This window comes from Typopeltis vanoorti, chromosome 13 (genome assembly GCF_054136105.1).
Source record: "Typopeltis vanoorti isolate ZY-2024b chromosome 13, IOZ_Tvanoo_1.0, whole genome shotgun sequence".
Lineage (NCBI taxonomy): Eukaryota > Metazoa > Arthropoda > Arachnida > Uropygi > Thelyphonidae > Typopeltis > Typopeltis vanoorti.
Window position 1 is genome coordinate 17,757,345 of NC_143561.1, and position 17,086 is coordinate 17,774,430.

General features: G+C 35.1%; 1 protein-coding gene across 4 annotated transcripts in view; it reads left to right on the plus strand.

Annotated features, from left to right (window-relative positions):
* Window positions 1–17,086, plus strand: part of LOC150099961 (peroxisomal ATPase PEX1-like) — a 324,099-nt gene that overhangs the window by 20,655 nt on the left and 286,358 nt on the right. For 3 of the 4 annotated variants that reach the window (XR_016549251.1, XM_090402786.1, XM_090402787.1), the window contains exons 4-5: window positions 8,379–8,465; window positions 15,446–15,560. Coding sequence is in view for 2 of the 4 variants with exons in the window: in XM_090402786.1 (XP_090258912.1) it covers window positions 8,379–8,465; window positions 15,446–15,560 (202 nt within the window). In the remaining 2 variants the exon portion in view is untranslated. Of the gene's footprint in view, window positions 1–8,378; window positions 8,466–15,445; window positions 15,561–17,086 lie in introns of those variants that run through there. The other variant, XM_090402789.1, reaches the window with a different exon arrangement.

The window sequence follows — 17,086 nt, forward strand, 5'->3', positions numbered from 1 at the left end:
CAGTCATCAAAATAAAAGCAGTTGTTTGTCAGAGGGCTCTGAGTTTTCTATCTTGGTCCGCCACTACGTGACGTCCATTGTCGGTAATCCAGAGAGAAGCATCGTAAGTCTTAAAGTTCTCAATCTCTTACCTGGGTTCACCACTGTGAGAAGTACTCTGTCGATAGCCGGAAAGAGCTGCACTTTGCTACCATGTTAAGGGTCCAAAAGGGCATAGAATAATCAACAACTCAGACAAAGATGGAATTTGGCAGGAAATCAAGACCGAACCGACAGAAGGAAAGAAGGAAGAAAAAAAAAGGAGCACTTTTGTATGAAAACAAAAGGATTCATGTAAAAGGCAGTGCTGAGCGAGAATTGTAAGTAGTTATATATGTGATAATTCTGAACAAGAGTGTACATCAAGTGTGTCTGTTTATGGGTACAATAAGATAATGTAAATTGTTATTGAATTAATGTTACTCAATATATGCTTTATTGTCAGTTTGTGTATATATGACCGGCAAGATATTCTAGATTGTGATTTAGCTTTAAAGGAAGAAAATTAGAACTAAGTTTGAATTAGAAAGAATTGTAATGCAATTGTATGTATATGTTAATGTGAATCAAACTGTAAATATTCTTGGAATCAAACTGTAAATATTCCTTTTTGATTTAATTAAATGGTTTGTGAACAACAAATTAGACTGATTCTGTCAATGCACTAATCCTGAAAATTTCAAACTTGTATATGATAGAAATTTATGTGATCAATAATTAAGCCATTACTAATTTAATGTAAGATTAATATAAGCAGGGAATACAAACAATATCTGCTTTGTCTTTAGTTTGAAATCTTATAATTTTGCACTCAATACATAGTCCAACTGGTGCAGTCGTAAAAACAAATAAATTTGTTAGGCTATAAAGCATGAGAAAATAAGATCTAGTAGAAATAAATAAATGGTGGCAGTCAATAGTTAAGGCAGTCAACCACTTACGACATTTCACAAAGTAGGAAAAGAACAAAACAAAGACAAAGCAGGGTTGAGAATTACATAATAGAAATACAGAATGTTTATAACAGGATTACTATATAAAAGACTTATTTTCCTTTTTTTAGGAAACTCAGTTGGATATATTTAGTTACTAAGAAATACATATATTTTTGATGGACAAAATTAATAAATTCATTAAGTGAAATTTTAGTTTTTCGTTGAATAGTAGTTTCAATAGTTATAACAACAAATTAAAATCCACTTAGCGCCTACATTTGATGGGCTGTATTATTATTGCAAAGTTAATATTTTATACTTACTATGATACAGCAGTTAATTCCATCTGCACTGTCTGCTATAGCTGTAAATTGTGTGTGTTCTTCTAGTAGTTTGCCTTGAAAATCCCTGATAATGGTTCTTTTCATCCTAGACAGGGTTTGAACCTAGATCTCTCATCTTTCTTTTTTTGTGTTAGGTCCAATGGCCTGCCACAGCTAAGTAACTTGACTTCTTAGACACTTTATACTTACTGTGATACAGCAGTTAATCCCATCTGCACTGTCTGCTATGGTTGTAAATTGTGTGCGTTCTTCTAGTAGTTTGCTTTGAAAATCCCTGATAATGGTTCATTGCATTCTAGACAGGGTTTGAACCTAGATCTCTCCACTTTCTATTCAAAGAGTTTTGTCTCTGTACCAGTTCATTAATATTTTGAAATTTTATTTAATTTTAAGATTCAGCTGTCTTCTAAACATTGTTATTAGTAAAAATATACTGTTTTATACAAAAAGTTTCTTTTTTATTCGCTTTCTGATATATATATATAATAGGGTATTTCAAAGTTGTGTGAGAAATTCTGATACTTATTTTAGGATTTTACTTAATTTTTTTTAATATTAAAATAATTTATGAAGTTAAATTAAGTTCATTAGTTGAAGTCATATCTTTGGATGTATAAACATGTAAATTACATAATGAAATAAAGAATTGAATATAACTCACTCTGATGATGATGTGCATAAACAGAGTTATGCATCTCATATCACATCATCAGAGTGACACAACTGTCTACTGAAGTTACATGAAGCAGAAAGAATTGAACCAAGGCTACAAAGAGATTTTATTCTGCCACTCTCCATTCAATCCCTACCATGTGGGGACTGTAGAAATGTAGTACTTAAATCATTAACAGTTGAAAGCAAACATAGCCGCAAGGCAAAGAAGAACAAAGCTACTCTTAAAATGAGGTGTATGGCATAGAACAGTTTTAATAATAGTGAGTTATATTAAATATTTTAATCAATTATTAAATTTATTATAAAATTTAATAATTTTATAATAAATTAATTTCTAAACTTAGTGAGTTGTATTAAATTCTTTATTTCATTATGCTAGTATTAACAATCAAAATGGGCATAATTATAGAAGAGATCTTTTCAAATAAAAATTGTTATATACATATATTTGATACTGATATTAAGACCCATAGATCCCTCAATTATTTATGCATCATTTTTAAACATCCTGCATGTGTATGTGTAAATATGAATCACACGATCTCAAACTCACTAACAAGTTAAACTCTTATCAATAAACTGAGCTTGTGTTCTTTGTTGTACTTTTCATATTAGTGATCAATGCTGCCTATTGTTTAGCAACAAGTAGCAGTTTTAGGTTAGCAACATTGCTAAAGCCTAAAATAATCTTCTCAAGAGAACAGAAATATTTTTATCATCATCAATTTTCTGATATGTATCCTCAAGGGATGTTCAGGCTACCATGACAGAACTACATGGTTAAGTTTATATTATTATGAATCTACTATCAACAATTTTCCTCCAAATTAATCTACTACTTGTGATTCTCGTAGACAGGCTTATACGTTGGTTATGCATTTCTAAATAACTTAGGGAATTGAAACAACGTAGATCCGAATATAAATTAAATTATATTTTAATAGATATTTCCGATATTTCGGCAATGTCACATTGCCATTTTCTAAAGGAACTTACAAAAAGGCAGGTGCACTCAGGCAATAACAATACAGTAATTGAGAATGAAGATTTGAAGCTATCGTTCTCCTAGAAGTCCTGATGGTGCCCTCTGGCGGGCTAAGTAGGCGTTCTTGGCCGTTGGGCTGAAGGTCTGCTGATGTATGCCTCCCAAATTTGGGGCAGTCGCATACAACCAAATTTGTTGAGGTTTGGAGAGTTTCTTAGGGCAGAGGCTGATTCCATAAATAATCTTTCGAATTTATATTTGCTCCGGTGTATTACTGTAGCTTTCTTCCACCGTATTCTGTGGCGAGTATCCAGAGCATGGTCTGCAAGACCAGAATGGCTATACTTGTAAAACCGGATGTAGTCCTTGTGTTCAGAAATTCTGATATTCGCTGTCCTGCCTGTTTGGCCAAAGTATGACAGTTTACAACTGCAAGGGACCTGGTATACACCAGGTAGGTCTAGGGGAAGTGGTTGGTCTTTGGTAGAGCGGATAAGGGATGCCAATTTTCTGTAAGGCCTGTAACAGGAGGTGAGGTCATGTTTTTTTAGAATTTTGGTAATTTTTTCTGAGGTGCCTCGGATGTAGGGAATGGTGATGGATTTAGAGTAATCTTTTTTGTGGAGGGGGGGGAGGAGGGGGGGGCTGTGGTTTGTAGGTTTTAATATTTTTTGGAGTTTTGGGGGGGGGTAGCCCTTGGCTGAGAAAGTGTTGAGGATGTGATTTAGTTCAGTGTTAAGGGCTATGTCGTTAGAACAGATTAGTTTAGCCCTGTTGTATAGTGTTTTTATCACTCCATATTGTTGTGAGGGGGGGGGGGGGGATTGTTGGTGGATGTATCTGCCTGTATGGGTGGGTTTTCTGTAAACTGAGAAAACCAAAGTTCCATCAGGCTGGCGGGTGACTAGTGTGTCTAGGAAAGGGAGGCAGTTGTTTTCCTCTTTTTCCAGGGTGAACTTGATTCTGGCGTGTTGGTTGTTTAAGTGTGTAAGGAAGGAGAGGAGTGTTTCAGAGCCATGTGGCCAAATAGTGAACACATCATCAACGTAGCGAAGCCATATGGTTGGTTTTTGTGGGGTAGAGGCTAAGGCTTTTTCCTCAAAGGTCTCCATAAAGAAATTGGCCATGGCTGTCCCCTCTATTTGTTTGTAGAATTTTCCCTGCCAAACGAAATAGCCTGAGTTTATTGTGAACTGAAATAGGGCTGAGATATCGGGGGAAAATTTAGCTTGGATTAGCTCTAAAGTTTCCTTGAGTGGGACATTTGTGAATAAGGAAGAGACGTCGAAGCTGACCATTATGTCAGTATGTTGGAGTGTAAGGTTTTCTATGCTGGCTTTGAAGTGGGCTGAGTTTTTTATGTGTGATGGTGTGTTGCCAGTATAGTGTGTGAGCTCTTTAGCCAAATGTTTAGCTAATTTGTATGTGGGGGAATCAATGCCATCCACTATGTGACGTAATGGCACATTTTCTTTGTGTATTTTTGGGAGTCCGTAAATACGGGGGAGTATAGAGTTAAACGGTTTTAATCTGTTGGTGACTTCTACAGGCCAAGAAGTGACTTTCTTAAGGAGCCTGTGAAGTTTTCTAATTTGTGAGTTGGTGGGATTGTAATTGATAGGGAGGTAAGTAGCCCGATCTAATAGAAGAGCATTAAGCTTACCTTTGTAGTCCTTTTGGTTAAGTACTACAGTTGCATTTCCTTTATCCGCTTTGGTGATAACTAATTCTTTATTATTTCTCAATTCCTGTAGGGCTTTAAATTCCTTGTTGGATATATTGGCTTTGGGTGGTTTTGCTATGGAAAGGACACAAGCTACATCCAGTCTTACACTGTTGGTGATTTGATGTGGAAGGTGGCGGATTCCTCTTTCAATCTGGATCATAATATCCTCACTTGGTATTTTTCTGGGAGCAATGGCGAAGTTGTGGCCACGTGAAAGCACGTTGAGAGCTTCAGGCTTCAGGGTGACTGAAGAAAGGTTGATTACGGTGTTGGTAGCAAGTTTTGGATTGACGGTAGAATTCTTTTTTAATTTATCGAATTTCTTCATCTGTCGGCCTCGTATCTTTTCAAACTCTTTGTCTGCAGCGGTACACGAGATGCCATGTAAAATTGACCACAGTTCTTGATTCAAAGTGCACGAAAGTTCATCTTCGAGGGTACGAATAGCTTCGTTAATTTCGGCTAAGCCTAACCGTGTGGCGGTGATTTGTTCGCGAAGTAACGCGTAGCTAGCGCGGTTGTATATACGGAGCGCTTTTTGCGACACAAAACGGTGCTTCAATTTTACACAGTTCGGGATTACCTTGTTATCCCGGCAGCGTTTCAGGAAAGTCAGACAATTTAATTGTCTAGACAGCTTCAACTTCATTTTACCATATTGGGGAGCCTTCCGTGCGATCGTATCTCCGTGGATGATGTTGATTCTCGTAGACAGGCTTATACGTTGGTTATGCATTTCTATATCACTTAGGGAATTGAAACAACGTAGATCCGAATATAAATTAAATTATATTTTAATAGATATTTCCGATATTTGGCAAATATCGGAAATATCTATTAAAATATAATTTAATTTATATTCGGATCTACGTTGTTTCAATTCCCTAAGTTATTTAGAAATACTACTTGTGAGCGCCCCAATATTGTCATATCTAAGATTTTGTTCTTCCAAGGCACTTCTGACTGAATCAATCGATCTTGGTCTTCCTCTGGGTCTTTTTCCTGCCATCTGGGCATCAAATATCTGTTTTGCTAACCTTTCCTCATCCATTCTATTTAAGTGGCCATGCCACCTTAGATTATTGTTATTATTTGTGACACCTCCAAGGAGTCCGAAGACTCATTGTGGGAGGACACCTACTATACAACTGTCTCCACCACTACACCGAACCTCTACTACCAATCATCTCTATCAACACCGCCCACCACCACTAGTATTTTTGGTCTGTAAATTGCATGTGTTCTGTATGCAGGATGAAAAGCCCTGCTACCTCTGTATGAGATCAGCTAACTCGCTTTCGATTGAAAAAGTCAAAAAGTCAACAAAGATTCCTCCCATCACGACAAGAATCGAACTTAGGCCTATTCCAATTGAAGGGTGCAATGTACCGTCGTTCTTCCAATTGTGCTACGGAGGCATTACATTAATTGCTTTGGTCACACATTCTTGAATGCTAACAGTGTCAAGTTCCTTTCTAGTATATTTATTTTAATATGATTTGTCCATACTTTCCCTAATTTTTCTGAGAGCTCTCATACCTGTGATCTCTAGTCTTTGATCAAGTGCTTTATTTCTAACCCAGCTCTTTCAGATCCATAATTTAAAACTGTTTGGAACTCTATAGGCTGCTACCCTCTTGTTTTGACTAATTTCTCTCTTATTCCATATAAATCTATTCAACTGGCTCCTTACCATATCAGCTTTCATCATTCCATTTCCACTTTTTCCATTTTCTTTATCTTAATTGCCTGTTCTAATAACTCAAAAAAAATTTCTTCACTTCCTTAGCAGAACTTTCTGTGGGATCATAGGAACAAATAAGTTTCATTGTCCATTTTCCCATTTTGAAGTTTGTTTCACATAATTCTACTTGAAACTGTCTTCCAATCAAGTAGTTTATCGTCATGTTTGGTGTTGCATGCCATTGCTACTCCTTCCTTTCCTTGATTGCTACAAATATTTTTGCTCTAACTAAAATGGATGTATTCCTATTCCTCTGTTTTCTTCCTTTAAAAGAAAAAAAAAACAAGAACAGATTCTTCACTTCTAGAGGGTATGCATTACTTCAATCTTAGTATCACCTCTGGGTCTGGCTCCCACTGAAGAGACTTCAATAAAGGTCGGTCAAAACCGGTCTTGGTAGTGACCCTTTCCTTAATGCATAGCATGATACATGTCTGCAAGGAGATGAGCTTTGCATTATGGGATACTAAGACAAGTGATGTGAAGTCATACCACCTTTACCACGAGTTGCCCCAGTCCTGAAAATACTTCAGATGCAAACTTTGTTTGCTTACACTTGGATAAAGGTTTAAACCAAGTATATAATTTCTTGGTTTCTTTAATTTATCCCACACACATTTTCACAACTAAAGTTGTGAAAACAACCTGTTGCATTTATTTCTATATGCTTCAGTTCTCTTAATTTTTGAAATTTGTTTCATCTGCTTTATTAGAGACCTGTTGAGACTGACTCTACATGGCCAAAAATTGAAGTCTTGTTCCTCATTCATGCCCAAGAGATTGACTCATGTCCTACTGTACACTTTGCATGTAATATGTAGACCAACCTTGCCTTCACTTCTAACTTAGACCTGTCATTCAGAGATTAACAGTAAACTGCCTAAGTCATCGATTTCAGCAGTCCATCGTCATAAAGAATATGTTGTACTGATGGCTACAAAGACATCTTTAGTCCTGTGTCCTTTCAAACTGAACTTATTCACCTTGAACATGCATTTCTTCTCCCACAAAAAATGCCTTCATTTATGTTCATCCAGCTGAATTTCCATTCACAAATCAATAAATGTTATGATTATGTAATCTATAATATACACACTCTGGATGATGGTCTCAGTCTGTCCCCTTTCCCTAATAAATATGTAACCCTAAGTTATAGTTAACTTTTCATTACTTGGCATTTCCTTGCTTTACTTGGAACAAGATGTTCTAGACATATTACTCTTACATGTAAGAGTTAGGATAACTTCGTATTCACTAGTAATGTAGAGAAGACATTAATGTTTATATAATGATATTTCTCTAAATCGCATTGTGCTGCCACTACTGAAAAGAGGTGGCACTATGCTGTGATTTCTGCTTAATTGCACTTGTATTTCTGTTCACCCTGCCCCAGAAACTTCTGATAATTTGCCTTATACATTCCAATTCTAATTTCAAAATTTGTCCTTGTTTTGAATTAGACCTAATTTACTCAGAATTAGACCTAATTAAATAACCCTTCTATCTTCTACTTATATTATCATTGGTTTGGTTTCAAGAGCATTTTTAGCATGTTGATGGTAACTCTTACCATTTCATGCACTGTTGAGTGCTTTTATATTTAACATCTGCAACTTAAAAAGGTTAAAAGTTAAATAAGCTGTTTATATATCTTGTATATTACTAAAACAATAAATATTTCATAACCCAAAAATTCATCTGTAATTACTCTCTGTATTGACAGAGTACTGAATTACTTTTATTTTAAAATCATTACTTTTTTTTTTTTTTTTTTTGTTATTTTGCATTGAATCCACGTTCATTTCTCTTCTCACTTAAACTGAACTTGCAAGTTTCTTTGTATTTATGATTTACATGACTTTGTTTACTACTATTGCTATTCCAGTTACTTTTAAATATATATATGTCTGAAGATTATGTAATTTTTTAGGTTGCTGTCCAATATTTGTACCATAAACCACAAAGTTGTAAAACAGCATATCTAGAGCCAGAAAAAATAGATGATTGGGAAATATTGGTAAGTATTAGGCTAATTTTCATATATATGAATTTAAGTGCATAGGAGAATAGTACTAAAAGTATGGACCAAAGAAGGTAGCTTTTGTGAAGAAGATAGTAATTGCTTGTTAAAAAGAGTATTAAATATGTATTGTTGTTGACATGATGCTGCATTCTTCTACTTGCAACAATTACTATATCTCTGTATGTTCACATAACAGTCAAAACAAAGTGGCTGTACAAGGGGAAAGTTGGGCAATCATAGAGATAATAAGTATAATGATAAGAAGTCAAGACACTGATAAACTTCACATTAAGCTTATCTTCTTGTACATGAGAGTACTGTGATGCATTTCATTCCAAAATGTGAATGTATTGATATGAATGATTAACTATGCTCAGGATGGCACATTATCTAAATGCATCTTTCACATGGCTTTAATCCAGCAGTCATACTTTTATCATTTTGGGCATCTCCAAAAACATTTATTGGGTTATTTGTTTGAGAGAGATGCTGATGTTAACTCTTCATGGATGAATAGATGACATCTCCTTGACCAGAATTTATTTTCAATCAGTTTAATGCCCTAGTTTTTTGTTGGGACTCGTTCCTCAGCCGGAGACATATAAATCATGTATAAAAATAATTAAAGTGTATGTACATAGAGGCATAGGACTAACCACATTAGCATGCAATAATGGTTACAAAATCCAAGGATACTTGGAAAGCCTTGGGTCCTTAAGAGCCTTTCAGAACCAATTAAGGACCTGATATATATATAATTCACTGATTTAGAATGAAACAACAAACAGTTGATAGGAAACTAATAATGAAAGCAATTATGTTGGATTATCACAGTATCTAGTACAACTCCTTGTTATGATGATAACAGTATTTTTCTTCCAGTGAACTTCATGACTTATTTTTAATGGTATTAACAACACCAAATGAACTATTTCATAAAAAGATGTTTTATTAACTTGCTTATATTTCACAAAATTTCAAATCAGCATCATCAGAGCACAAAAAAAAAAGCATGTATGCACGACAATGAGTCTGAATTTCAAATCATATCTGATACTGATTTGAAATTCAGTGAAGTATAATCAAGTTAATAAAACATCTTTTTATAAAATAGTTCATTTGGTGTTGTTAATATCATTAAAAATAAGTCATGAATAACCATCAACACCCAATCTTATCTGTTAGATTAGGCTCCAATGAACTATTAACTAGATTCCCAGATTCATCCTATAATAAATGAGCCCAATTTTAATTTCCTTCATGAAATTAAAATTTTCTGAACATATTTCATCATCATCACGAACCATGGGCTCACTGCCCCATTGATGTCCGATGCCTGCTTCACTATTTTCTTCCACCTTTCTTTGTCCATTGCACAGTGTTGCAGTTTTTGTACACCCATTCCATACCAGTCTTTTATATCGTCTATCCATTTTCTGTATGGTCTACCTCTTCTGTTTAAACCATCCAAAATACCAAACATTCTTCTGGTCCTTGCTCATTCTACAGATGTGTCCAAATAATTGCAGCTTCCATTTTATAATCTTCTGCATTAGATTCTATTTTGGTTGTATCTTCTGATAGAGTTCTTCATTGGTGATTTTCTGTACCCATCCTATTCTTAGAATCTTCCTGTAACAAGTTCTTTCAAATGCCAAAATTCTTTTTCTTGATTCCTTATTTATTACCTACGTTTCAGATCCATACAGTACACCGCTGAAGATGCATGTTTGCAGGCTGATCACTTTACTTTTCCAGATGTTATCCATGGCCTTCAGATTCGTTCTTCCCTTTGCAGTCCTGATCTTTATTTTTTTACAGTCCAAGTCATATGTCAGTTTACTTCCCAAATATGTGAATTGTTCTACATTTTCTATATCAGTTCCATCCACTTGTATCTTTTGTTTCATGTTCTTCTCACAAAAATACCATTGTCTTTGTTTTTTCCAAGTTCATAACAAGTCCAAATCTCTTCCCTTCCTCATTTAACAGTTTCAGTGTTTTTTGTAGTTCTCTTTCGTCTTCTTCAATAATAACAATATCATCTGAAAATCTCAGATTGTTAATTCTCATTCCGTGTACAGATATTCCTTTGGCATCTTCCTTCAGTTTGTCTATTGCTCTTTCTAAATGTGCAATGAAAATGCTTGGTGATATTGGGTCTCCCTGTCTAGTACCTCTGCTTGTTTTAAACCATTTCCCCAAATCATCACCTGTTCCAACTGCATTCTGATAAACATCTTTTAATATAGCTATTAGTTTTTTATCAATTCCATAGAATTCCAGAACTGCTAATGTCACTTTCTGGTCAGTACTGTCAAATGCTTTCTGAAAATCAACAAAGCAAGTATATATATGTTTTGTTTTTTCTCCTAGCTTTCTCTGCTATTAACCTCATTGTCAAAATCTGTTGAATTGTAGTTCTATCCTTCCTAAATCCTGCTTGCTCATCTGCAAGGTATGCTTCCAATTGTGTTCTCAATCTTTCTGTCAATATGATCATTACCACTTTACCAAAGTGACTTATCAAGGCAATTGTTCTATAATTTTTACATTCTAGCTTATTTCCTTTCTTGTATAATGTTACTAATATTGAGTTCACCCACTCCTCTGGCATTTTCCCTTCTTTTCATACCATATTACATAGTTGGTGCATTTCTGTAACCATACTTTCACCACCATATTTAATTATTTCTCCAGTAATGTTATCGTTACCAGGACTCTTGTTGTGTTTTAGGCGTCCTATTGCTTTTTCTACCTCTCCTCTTAAAATGTCCATATCATGCTCATTACCTGGTGGTGATATCTGCTACAATTCTTCAGTCAGTTTCCCAACGCTATCTGAATCTAGTTTTTCTTCATATAACTCACTACAGTATCTTGTCCACCACTGTACAATTTTTTCTTTATTCATCAATACTTTGCCTTTCTCATCTTTAATTGTGGTCTGTTTTGTTTGGTTGCCACTTTCTATTAATGGTTCTGATCATTTTGTATACCTCCCTTGTTTTATGCTCTCCATAGTACTGTTTTATATTGTTGCATTGGGCTTCTAACCATTTCATCTTATCCATTCTGACTGCTTTTTTCACCTCATTGCACTTTCTTCTATATTGCTCTTCTATTTGTTCTGATGTATCCCTTCTTATCTTCAACATTCTTTTCTCCTGTACTAACTTCAGTGTTTCTTGTGTAATCCATTTCTTCTTGATCTTCTCTTCTTCTGGTACTGTTTCTTCAACTGCATCTTCTATCGCCTTCATTACTCTTTTCACTCTTAAATTCGAGTTTTGTTCTTTCTCCACATTTTTAAGTCGCTCTTCTAATACTGTTCTGTACCTTTTTCATATTTCTGCTTTACTTATTCGTGCTGTATCTCTTCTATTCTGATGTTGGGGTTTATATTTCTTTCTTAATTTGAACTTGATGTTTGCAATCACTAAACTATGATCCGAGTCTATATCCGCTCCTTGAAAAGTTCGACATTGCTGTAATGATGTTATTTACCTTCTTTTAATCATAATCATATCACGCCACGTCCATTTTCTATACTCCTTTTGTTGGAATCTTGTGTTACAGATCATCATCTCGTGGTCCACAGCAAATTCTAACAATTTTTCACCTCGTTTATTTCTTCTCCAAAACCATATTTTCCCATGACTCTTTCCCAACCATCATTATCTATTCCAACTTTGGCATTCCAATCTCCTTCAATAATTAGCACATCTTACTTTGGTATTGTTTCTATTTTCTCTGTCAGATCTTTGTAGAATAAGTCCTCATCTGTGCTGTCAGATGTGGGTGCATATATCTGGACTATTGATATGTTGAATGGTTTTGCCTAAAATCTTGCTACAATGATTCGTTCATTGACTAATTTGTAGCCTAACAGTGCCTCTCGAGCTCTTTTGCTAAGAAGGAAGCCAACTCCTGCTTTGTGCATGGTGTCATGTCCTGATCATATTACTTTGCATCCATTGATCTCTCCAGATGATGTCCATCTCATCTCTGCCAATCCTAGTATATTCCACCGATATCTCCTCATTTCCTCACAAAGAAAGTTCTAATTTTCCTGACATCCAGAGTGTCCGCACATTCCACGTTCCTACTGATAACAGTTATGTTAGTTTCAGTTTCTGTTTCCTTTTGGTATCCCACTTTTTGATCCACCCCCGATCACTTGATTGGTATCGCGAGCCTTGTTTATCTGGGCGACGCCCGAGCCGGCATGTTGTAGCAGTTGATTGTATAGGCATCAGATAACAATTGTGTTTTTTCTTTACGGTCAAAGCATTGACACTCATCTGACCCACCCTCCTCCTATCCAGACTTAGGACTGGCATGAGACCCCTAAGGATCCCATGGCGGAGTTGAACATATTTCCCTGGTCATTATTCATTAACATAATATCTTTTAATCATGATTAAAATTTTCCTTACTGATTAAAACATTTTCTTCCTTATTATACATCAAAGACTGGGTATTCAAAATGATGCTTTATAAATTTCAAAAAATTTATATTTTGTAGATATTTAAATCTAATGTCAATAAGTTGCTTCCCTGTATTCTATCCATGCGTGATATTAAAATATAATAGGCCCAGCAACTTTTTTGTGCAATCAGAAAAGTGTATAAAGGCTGTTCTAAAAGTAAGGCACACAATATTACTGTAAAATTGTACTATAGCAAACATGAGAAAACATAGCAAACATCTCGCTACACTATAATGATTACTAAAAAGTCTTAGAAGCCTTCTTAGGCATAATGTTGTTCTAAAGGAAATTCACTACAGTTAAACAACTATCCACCATAACAAACTATTTCTGAATAAGAATATGATACTCTATGAGGGGCAGCATGACTTTGTAAAGGATTGGTCATGCCTTAGTAATATACTGACTTTTTATAATAGTGACATCTGATTTGGATAAAGGGAATGGCTACACGATGATTCTGCTGGATTTAGCAAAGACATTTGACAGGATACCACATTTAACTCTGTTACACAAAATGCAACAAATGGGAATGGATATGAAACCGGTGTTATGAATAAAAGTGGCTTATGGATAGATGCCAAAAAAGTAGTATATGAAAGAAAAGAATCCAGGAGAAAGCAAGTGACTAGTAGTATGCCGCAGGGCTTAGTGCTTGGACCATTGCTGTTTAATTTGCACATTAAATGATATAGGAAATAATTTAAAGGGAGATATTCAGTTGTTGGGTAATGTAATAGGAAAGATGATGTAGAAAGCTTGCAGGATGATTTAAATAGGCTGACAGTATGGAAAAAAAATAATGGGTGTCAATTTAATATGGAAAAGTTTAGTAACGTTATGCATTTTGGGATAAAAATATTACAAGTTATGTACCACATTGAGGGAATTGTACTCCAGGAAATTAATGAAGCCAGAGATTTGGGGATAGCAGTAGATAAAGAGTTGAAGTTTAGAGGACATATTGCTAAATTAGCCAAGGTAGCCCACAGGATTACTTAGTTATTGAAGAACACTAACAAGTAGCGATAAGGGAGTTATCATTTTTCTTTATAAATCTTTGATACAACAACATCTGGATTACTATACTCTGGTCTGGTAACTTGGGTTTCTTGAAGATGAGGAAGTGGTGGAGAGAATTCAGAGGCAAGTGACCAAGATGGTGAGTGGTCTGTAGAATGCTCCCTATGAGAATAGATTGAGTGTTTGTAGATTGCAAAAAAATGGGGAAGAGATAGGTGAATATGATAGAAATGTTTAAATTACTTAAAGGATTTTATAGAATTAATACAAAGGAAATATTTCTGCACTTGGCTGGAGAGAAAAAGAGGATAAGAAGTCATTCCTGGAAGTTGGGTCAGAGTGTAGTTAGCACTAAATGTTTTTGCTTGGAGGGCAAATGAATGGAATGGGTTGCCAGAATCAGTTGTGAGTGCTTCATCTGTTAATGGTTTCAAGGGGAGAGGTACCATAGATATTGAGTTGATAGTTTGGGTCTTTCACAAAGTCTTAGGATTCCATGGATGTGCCCATACAATAATAATAACCCCAAGGTGTACAGAATGCTATGATAGTACTGTATGAGAAGCATACATTATTACTACCTTCCTATTGAAAATTTTTCTTTAAATTTATCTGTTATCTATCAGAATAGTATTGTCAGATCTTTGAATTTCATCTTCTAAATGCTTATTACTGCATCAATCCACAAGATCTTTCGGATGTTTTTTTCCTTGCCATCCTGGCATCAAGCCTTCATTAATCTCAATAATTTATAAGTTTCTATTGTATACCCCTCATTTTTTTTAGTCAAGAAGCCTTCAGTCTCTTCTCATAAGAAGCACTCCACAAACCAGTCATCATTTTGGTCACTTGCTTTTGTATCCATGCCACCACTTCTGCATTTCCAACAAACCTAGGTGACCAGGTTCATATTAAAGCCTTATAAAGAGGGATAATAACTTCCTTATCCCTGCTTGTCAATGTGCTTCATAACATTCAAGGGATCCTTTGAGATTTTTTTTTCCCACTTTTGCTGTATGTCTTCTATTATCCATATAGTATCATATTCCTATTAGTCTGGTCTTGAATTTTGTCGTTAACTTTTCCATTACCTTAACTACCACTCCTGAGATACTAATTTGTCTATAATTACTCTTCTATCTTAGATCCTTCTTTCTCTTCATTTGGGATTGTGACATGCTTGATGCTTAAACATCCAACTTAGGAGCACTGTCATTTCTTTTGTACTTTCCAGTAATTCATGGCTGTATGAATACAGCCATGAGACTGGATATGAAACAACAAAACCTTTCCTAGTAGTTATAGTTTCATAGTAATTTTGATTGTTTCAGAAAGGTTTTATAGTAATTTTCTTCAATTACTGAACTGTTTATTTTCTTAAAGCATTTATATTACTATATACTGTGGATATTAGATAAATGGAAAGGATTGAAGTTAACTATTCTGTTCTTATTTTAGGAACTGAATGCTGTTGCTATTGAAAAGGGACTATTGAATCAAATATGCATAATATGGAAAGACCAGGTATTTCCTGTATGGGTACAAAAGAATGTTTATATCCTTGTAAAAGTTGGTAAGGAATTACTTTTAGTGAGTGTGAAATAATTTTAAAACAGTTTTGAAATCTCAGATTTTTTTTTCCCTAATGAAGAAATGCACAGTCAGTTCTCAATTTACAATGTATGCGACTTACAACCACTTATACTTAAGATGGCCATCCCATTAACACATTCAGTGAATGTGTTAATGGACCAGAGTGTTATTGCTATCCTGAAGGCATATTATTTAGGAAATACTTTTGCTCATGCTGTTGCTGCTACTGAAGGTGAAAAACCCCCAGAGACCTTTGGAAGGAATGTAATATCTTATACATAAAGCTGGAGTTAGGTGACATATGGAAGGGATTTGATAGATGTTGCTGAATATATAAGTTCATACATTCAAGGATTTGAGAAAGAAGAATCTTACAAGGGATTATGACAAGATAGTGCTGCTAGTTAAAGATTTTGAATTGGAGATTGATCATCAAGATATAGAGCAGTTGGTGGAAGAACTCTCAAATGAAGAAAGACCTTATAGGGTTAGAAGAAGAAGAAGACAGTAAAAATGAATAAACCATAAGCTGAGCCCACAAAAAAGTTCACATTGAAAAAATTGGCAGAGGCATTTGCTTTTGTTAATAAGGTAGTTTTGTCGTTTGAGGAAATCGACTCATCATGGAAAGATTTAGTAAAGTAGACAGAATGATATAAGCTACAATTGCAGAGAAATATATGCAGAAAAAAAAAAAAAAGGCATACTGTGCAAACTAAGTTGAATTTAATGTGCTCTTTTAAATATTTTAAAGAAAGCTATTCCTGCTGTCATCTGTGCCCCGAAGATGAGACTAGACCTTCCTTGTGAACAAATTATGCATCTGGTGAACTGACCTCAGAATGCTTTGTTGCAATTCCTAAATTTGAAGAATTTATTGTTGATGATCTAGCCTGCTCTGCCTCATCATCCAATTAATAAAGCAGTAGCTTTTAAAAAATTACTCTTCTCCCTGTTTTCAGTTGGATTATTTTACTGGTAAACATAGAAGAGCACTATACACTCATGTTTCATTATAATTGCAGTGCATACTGTAGTATTTATTTATTTTAATGTGACTTATGGAAATTCACGAATTCTTTTCTGTTTTTTAATTTATATATACATATATTGTATTGGGGTGCTTAAGGGTCAAAGCTGTATAACTGAGAGGAGACCTCCACATAGCCTTTAAAAGAATGCAGAGAATTGACCAGGGCTTCTGGCTTAATGTCCAATCCTTACCTTCTTGTGGTGCACCCAAACAGGGTGCACTACATTGGATACTGAATACTGAGTACTTGGATACTGAACGAACGAGGATGGGCTGGCAATTTGGGATTTAGCCGACCAAATTTTATTCTTATTGGTTAAACCAAAATAAAAAATGATGGTACAACATGACAAAATTTTATGCCGACTGGGGCGTCGCCCGGTTAAACAAGACCTCCGTTGTTTTTGCCAGGGAACCAAGGTGAACAGCGAAAAGTCAGCTACTGGAACAAATCTGAAAACACACCCCAACTC